This window comes from Pleuronectes platessa, chromosome 2 (assembly GCF_947347685.1).
Source record: "Pleuronectes platessa chromosome 2, fPlePla1.1, whole genome shotgun sequence".
In the NCBI taxonomy this organism is placed as follows: Eukaryota; Metazoa; Chordata; class Actinopteri; order Pleuronectiformes; family Pleuronectidae; genus Pleuronectes; species Pleuronectes platessa.
Genome location: NC_070627.1, coordinates 7,088,721 through 7,096,080, shown reverse-complemented (window position 1 = coordinate 7,096,080; position 7,360 = coordinate 7,088,721). Strand labels below are relative to the sequence as shown.

General features: G+C 45.5%; 1 protein-coding gene across 1 annotated transcript; it reads left to right on the top strand.

Annotated features, from left to right (window-relative positions):
• Positions 1-4,317: 4,317 nt before the first annotated feature.
• kcna3a (potassium voltage-gated channel, shaker-related subfamily, member 3a) lies at positions 4,318-5,859 on the top strand. Its single transcript, XM_053439861.1, has one exon. It carries the CDS (start codon positions 4,318-4,320, stop codon positions 5,857-5,859), a length of 1,542 nt encoding a protein of 513 aa, XP_053295836.1.
• The last annotated feature ends 1,501 nt before the right edge of the window (positions 5,860-7,360 follow it).

The window sequence follows — 7,360 nt, the reverse complement described above, 5'->3', positions numbered from 1 at the left end:
CGTTTCCTGATTTCCTTTTTCACCAGCTCCTCCTTGCGCTTGACCTCCTCCTGGAGATTTTTCTGTTCACCTTTTAGATTGTCAACTTGCTTCTTTAGAGTCTTGTTTTCCTTTTCAACGGCCTCCACCTTCCTGCTGCTCACTCCCTCAGTCAGAGTCGTCTCCTGCCGCAGCCTCGCCGCCTGTATCTTTAACTGACTCTTGTTGACCTCCTCTGTTTCTTTGACCGTGAGCGTGGCCGGGCAGTTAAGGTAGGGGGTGGCTTGAAGAAGCTCGTCCTTCTTTTTCAGCTCATCTTCAAGATTCCTCTGTCCGGTCTTGAGAAGTTTGACCTCCACCTTCAGAGCCTGGTTTTCCTGGTAGACCTCCACCTCCCTGCTCCGGCTTGTTTCAGGCTGAGCCGGCTCCTGGTGCAGACTGGCCTCCAAGGTCTCACACTTGGCCTGACACACAGTGAGCTCCTCCATGCAGTATATGTAGTCCCTGGAGCGACGACGTCGTTTCTTCTTCTCCTTTTGCAAAAGAACTTCTCCTACTTTCACCTGCTCCTGGAGCTGCTCGACCTGCTCCTGTAGAGATGACTTTTCCTCTTTGAGAGCCTTAATCTGACATATGGCTTGGAGGAGTTCGGCTCGGAAGCTCGCCACGATGTCTTGGTGTTGCATGGTCGACAAACGGAGCAGATCTACTTCCCGATGAAGCACGACAGAACCGTGGACTCAAGTTCGTCTGAGGATCGTGGAGAGTTCAAAATGCTTCGGCTCTCTTCAGGATTGTAGACACGGAATGAAGGTTTTCTGCACCTTTATAGATCCATAAAGTGCGACTATGATCTTTAACATTAACAAAGATCATAGTCACGTCCTTTGCTCCATTGATCCTTTGTTCATTCCTTTGATCAATTCAGGAACAGAAATACATTGATGTGTTTTTTATTGGTGACAGTAAGTGCAGATATTTTGGGTGGAGACAACATTGTGTCTCTTTGGGTTCCGGAGGCAGATGCCATCTCTACATTGAAGTTTCAACCTAAAAAGTACTCATTAATGAAGCCTATAGTTTGAAAGGACTCACTGAAGCACTGAACCATGAGATCCATTAGTTATTCTGCTATAGGCCTAAACTACTGGAGGAACTCCCATCATGCACTGCAGCACTTACCTCACTCTGTGCACCCATTTACTTTATTTAGTACATGTCAATAACGCTCTCGCTCATTCTGCAAATATCTCTGACCCCACAATAAAAAACAAATTCTAATCACTGTTGTAAATTCTCTTATTTCGTTCTCCATTACATGTGGTATCTATTGCACTTCTGTCCTTCCATGGAGAAGCATCCCTCACATGGGGCTCTACGTTTTTCTACGACCCCTGTTTAATAGTTTTTTTTTTGGTAGTTTTTCCTAACTAGTTTTTTTCTTATCAGGGATTAGAGGAGCACTTTATGTCCTTCAGGGAAATTAAAGACTACCACAATGTAGACGAAGTGAAAAATCCATCCAGAAAAGAACTGTTGAATCTTCTGTTGAGCTGAGATTCAAAAATATTTCAGTTTGACTTCAACTTATGTTGTTCTGCTGTGACAGCACCCTTGAACAGTGAAACAGGGAAACAGATCCTGAAATATCTGAAATCACTATTATATGGTGTGATGCATTACTTCCACTATCAACATGTTTGCACAAAATACTCATTGGGAAATGCTCCAAAAATCGCACAATGGTGTTAAAACAGTGTATTTGAGAGACATAGAGGAAACGTTATGTGAAACAGGTCGCTGTATTTTTTCATATTAATTAATAGTTAATGATAATAATGTATGTGAAGGGAGCACTGGTGTGGACTCATTGCTATTTAAGAGCTTGAAGATTCAACACATCACCACAGTGATTCACACACTAATTAACGATACACATGCTCTCTATTCTCTACACAGGGAAAAGAGACAAATTGTGTATCGCTGTTCCTCTCATCAGCATTTGATAACAAGTGCCTGGTTTGTGTCTGTGGGAGGGAAAGAGAATAGAACAATTGACAATTACTATCATGAATTAATCTGCACATTGTTTGCTCAATTGATCAAGTAATCACTTGAGATGGAACTAGAAAACGTTTGTGTTCTTCACAAATTACTTAAATGATTCAATTATTATCAATATAGTTGCCTATTAATTTCCTGTCAGTTGACAAATTGAATAATTGAGTATGTGTCTCAGCTGTGATGTGAACCCTGGTTCAGGTTCAGAACTTCAGGGCTCCAGGATGGAGGTCAGGGGTCAAGGGAGATCCTATTGTACAGGATTTTCTAACTACAGTATTAGCTTTATGTTTGGTTTTATGTGTTTGCTTAATACTTTTGAATATTTGTTTTCCTTTTTGTTCTAAATTGAAGGTCTGAAATATTCTCTCTTTCCACTGTGAACAAAGCTTTTAGCTTTATCATGATTTTGCATCAGGGCTGGATTTTAGAAGCCCTGTACTCAACTCTATTAAATATGTTTTTCTAAGGTTGACTATAGTCGACTCTGTAATAAGAGGAGATAGATTCAGCCTGTACTGAAAATAAGGAGAGACTCAGACCGGACTGGGGAGGTAAAGGTCATTCTACCTCCAGGCTGCAGAGAGGAGATAAGACTGAAATAAAACTGGAGTCAGAAAAATGCATGAACTCACCTGAAGAGGAAAAGTTCCTGTATTTTTACTTTTTTTTGCATGTTGTGCACGTCACAATCTGCTATGAATAATGGAAACAAACTCATTTCTCTCAGCACAGGAGGAGAAAGTGTTTTCTAATTATCTTGGAATTCAGGGTTTTTTGTTGAGTTTAATCCTGAAGATCATTATTTGGCGAGAGACTTGAATATTGTTCTAAAACATTAAATAAATAAGTTTACAATGATTTTATGGCATTTAAAACTTTCTTAGGAGGTTGCATGTGGCTTATTTGGACTAATCTCAGTATATCTAAACCAGGAAGTCTCTGTGGAGCTTTCAACTCCCCGGTGAAATGGAGATTCCAGTGAAACAGATAAATGAAATCAAATTGTGGGATTTCCTACGACAGGCAAAAATAAACTTGAATTTATTACCTACCTTTTCAATTTTATTATCCTGCTATAAGTAGCTGCAGTGTGTGGTTTTTCCATGCCCTGGAACTTAATTTTTTTCAGGCAGCTATGAAAAAGGTCAATGGTTTTCTTTTTTTAAGACCAGTGTGAATATGTTTACAGTTGAGCGTAGTAGATGTTGCCATATTTGGATAGAAGAGAGACTCAGGGGGCGTCTCCCCAGGGAATCATATGTTTAAATTAACCCTGAGTGGCCAAATGAAAACAAAAAACACTGAGCACACGTGCTGCAGAAACCACAGATGGTGACAGACTCCTTTTAAATGAAGCCTGTCTGAACTTCGATTTTGCTTCATTAATTATCGCTGCTGGAGCACAGGTTGACACAGGAGATGCTGTTTTTATCGCCTCATATTGAGAAGACTTGGCTGCTCGTGCGTAATGTTCACGATTTCTGCCTCTTGTCTTACTCACTCGAGCCTGATTCAACCCTCAGCTGCTGAGGAGAGAGCGCGCAGTGATTCCACAAACCGCGGTGTCCGCTTGTTTTCAGCACCACGGAGAGCAATAAGCCCTTCAACAAGAAATAAGACGCACAATTAAAAAGAGAGCGAGCGATCAGATATTCAGCTTCATTCTGTGCAGTGAATATATTAACACCAACATAACAAGCGCGCGAATAAAACATGTTAACGAGCTGGATTTCTGGAAGAGGGAGAAGGAGTGACTAGAAAAAAAGTGTTGGTTGTAAACATTGCCATGCTTGGAAAAAGAGATGATATCGACACATGGGCTTTTGTTTCTGACGTTTGTTGGTTTGTGATTATTGACAAAAGGCAACAGTTATCTGTTTTTCATTCCCATGCAGGGGTCAGTGAGCACGAGCTCCACAGTGTAAAACAATGTGACCTGGATCTAACAGGTGATTCGTGTTGTTGTGGTTGTGCCATCACACTTGAATGGAGGTGCGTGCTCGCCATTAGGTGCCAAGTTAATTTCCGATTGGACGGCGGGTGGACGTATGTCAGACATATGCGCGCCGTGGGCGGGTGTCGACGTGTTTGGGTGGAGGAGAGGATAAGTCAGAGGAGAGCGCAGCGCCTCAGTGTGCGGTTACGCACAGATGCAGAGAGGTGATGGTTACCAGAGATGCTATTAAGTGGCGTCTGCCTCGGCTCTCCAGGGCTGCAGGCTTTGGCTGAGAGAGGCGTGTCGCCCTCGGCCCCCCCACACCGAAAACCACCTGTATGGATGAGCGGACCTCCGGCGGGATCCAGTCCCCCTCGTCTGCCGGGATCAGGGGCCACAGTGCGTCCGACAGCCGGGGCTATGCCGAGGTGGAGAAGGGCGTCATGACTATGGAGAACATGCTGGAGGAGTCCGCCGTGCTCTCGGCGCCTCACCTGACCGTGGATCGATACGAGCGCGGCCGCCAGGGATGCTGCGAGAGGGTGGTGGTCAACATCTCGGGTTTACGCTTCGAGACGCAACTTAAAACTTTCAACCATTTCCCGGACACGCTGCTTGGGGACCCTAGGAAGAGGATGCGCTACTTTGACCCGCTGAGGAATGAGTACTTCTTCGACAGGAACAGACCCAGCTTTGATGCCATCCTGTACTTCTACCAGTCAGGGGGGCGCATACGGAGACCTGTCAACGTCCCCATTGATATTTTCTCCGAGGAGATCAGGTTTTATCAGCTGGGGGAGGAGACCATGGAGAAATTCAGGGAGGATGAAGGGTTTATAAAAGAAGAGGAGCGCATTTTGCCCAATAATGAATTCCAAAAGCAGGTTTGGCTTTTGTTTGAGTATCCTGAAAGCTCGGGGCCAGCCAGAGGGATCGCCATCGTCTCAGTGCTGGTCATTCTGATTTCTATCGTCATCTTCTGCATGGAGACTCTCCCGGAATTTCGAGATGAGAAGGACCGAGCCACAGTGGCACCCGAGGTCAATGGCACAGCACCCTACGTGCCAAGCCCGTTCACAGACCCCTTCTTTGTGATCGAGACCCTGTGCATCATCTGGTTCTCCTTCGAGTTGCTGGTGAGATTCTTCTCCTGCCCAAGCAAAGCAACCTTCTCCAAAAACATCATGAATATCATTGACATCGTCGCCATAATCCCCTACTTCATCACCCTGGGGACGGAGCTGGCCGAGCAGCAAACCAACAGCGGCCAGCAGGCGATGTCCCTCGCCATCCTGAGGGTCATCCGACTGGTGCGGGTCTTTCGCATCTTCAAGCTGTCCCGGCACTCCAAGGGACTTCAGATTCTGGGTCAGACTCTCAAAGCCAGCATGAGGGAGCTGGGCTTGTTGATCTTTTTCCTTTTCATCGGAGTTATCCTCTTCTCCAGCGCGGTTTACTTCGCGGAAGCGGACGACCCCTCGTCCAGCTTCACCAGCATCCCGGACGCCTTCTGGTGGGCTGTTGTGACCATGACCACGGTGGGATACGGGGACATGCACCCGGTGACCATCGGTGGGAAGATAGTGGGGTCTCTGTGCGCCATAGCAGGCGTGCTGACCATTGCCTTGCCCGTGCCCGTGATTGTGTCCAACTTCAACTACTTTTACCACCGGGAGACGGACGGAGAGGAGATGCCGCTGTACGCGAACCCTGGCAGCTGCGAGCACCTCCCCGTGGAGGAGCTGAGGAGGTCGTGCAGCTCCTCGTCCCTCAGCAAGTCCGAGTACATGGTGGTAGAGGAGGGCATCAAGCAGCCCAGCTTCAGCACCGAGAACAAGCAGAACTGCGTGAACATCAAAAAGATCTTCACGGACGTGTAAATGAGCACGAAGGGAAATCTATAAATACCGATTTTATTTTTTTAACATAGCCAGTCGTAATGTGTCTGTCGATATCTGTGGATGCACTCTGCCAAATGTCCCTTTTAACAAGCATCTTGTCGTTTATATTAAAATTTACACACGTGAGAAATTATATCTCCAGTGTGTATTCGAGTGTCTTTAGTATTTCTAAGAAGAAGTATTCAAAAAGTCACCTGCACTGTAAACGTATTAATTTGGGTCAAATTAAAAACATATATAATGAACATGTATAGCTGCTTGTTAAAACTGATATTTCTCCAGTGAAGATGCCAACATATCTGGGTTTATGACTGGGATACACGTGTAGCCTACTATTACCGCATCTTACCCGTGAGTCCAAAAACTACGTCTTGTGCTTCGTGGAAAGAAAAAGTTGAATTGTCCAGTATAATGTGAAAGAATAGACTACATGGCCAAAAAGCCTGTTTAGGTTATATTTAATATCACAACCTGTCGGAAACGCGTATCACGATTAATAACACGTCAAGCTTTACGTACAAGTTGTGGTTATTAACTCAGAACTGCCTTTATAGAATATATTAAATAAAAACGAGTTAAGTTATCTGGTACCGACTCAGAATGTCATTATCAGCCTCGTGTCAGTGTCAAATTCAGGGAACAACCAACGTTGTGAATGACCGTGTGTGTATATGTGTGTGAGAGAGAGAGAGAGTGTGAGGTCACGTGGTGACAGGATGCAAAACACGGTGGATCATCGTCCCGCCCCCCTCGTGATGCAGTCTCCATGACGACGGTGGTTTCCCGGGTATCCCCCCCCCCCCCCCCCCCACCCTCTAGCGTTTCCATGGCATCTTGTCGGGAGACTTTCCTACTGTTGTTCATTATCTCCTGTTCGCCATCATCTTTGTGTCCTTCACGTGGCAGGATGTATAATTTTTTTTAGATATCATCCATGTGCAGACTTTATCAGTTGTCGTACGTGTGTGTGTGTGGGGGGGGGGGGGGGGGGGGGGGGGCACTGTGGGTCCTTTTACAGGTGAAACCAACTCAGCTTCGGGCGGTGAACTCTTTGATACATACATGAATATCATATAAAAAGCCTCACCTTTTGTTTCCTTTCACCACCTTGGCTCCATCTCTGGCTCCATTCTCTGAGTTGGCATGCCAACTAGGTCTGACGTCAGCTACCTTTCATCCCCCCCCCCCCCCCCCCCCCCCTTCCCCAGACACACGCTCGCATGTGTGTCTTTGTAGCACAAAGTGACACAAACAAACAAAAAAACAAACAAACATGTGCAGCTCAAAGGAGGCCGATGAAATTAATTACTGGGCCGCGTGTCCCGGGTTCCGCAGCATGAATATGTATGAGAGCTTCTCACCGAGCTCCATCTGAGCCGCCGCGGCAGCAAATGGCTGTTTTTCCCTTTTTTATGTTAAAATAGTTATTATTCTCAAATTCTAAAAATATATTTTCCCAGAAAATGTAACAAATGGCTGG

Bases quoted from the DNA above. Each gene is read 5' to 3' on its own strand.
- kcna3a (XM_053439861.1), top strand. From the start codon at position 4,318: ATGGATGAGCGGACCTCCGGCGGGATCCAGTCCCCCTCGTCTGCCGGG.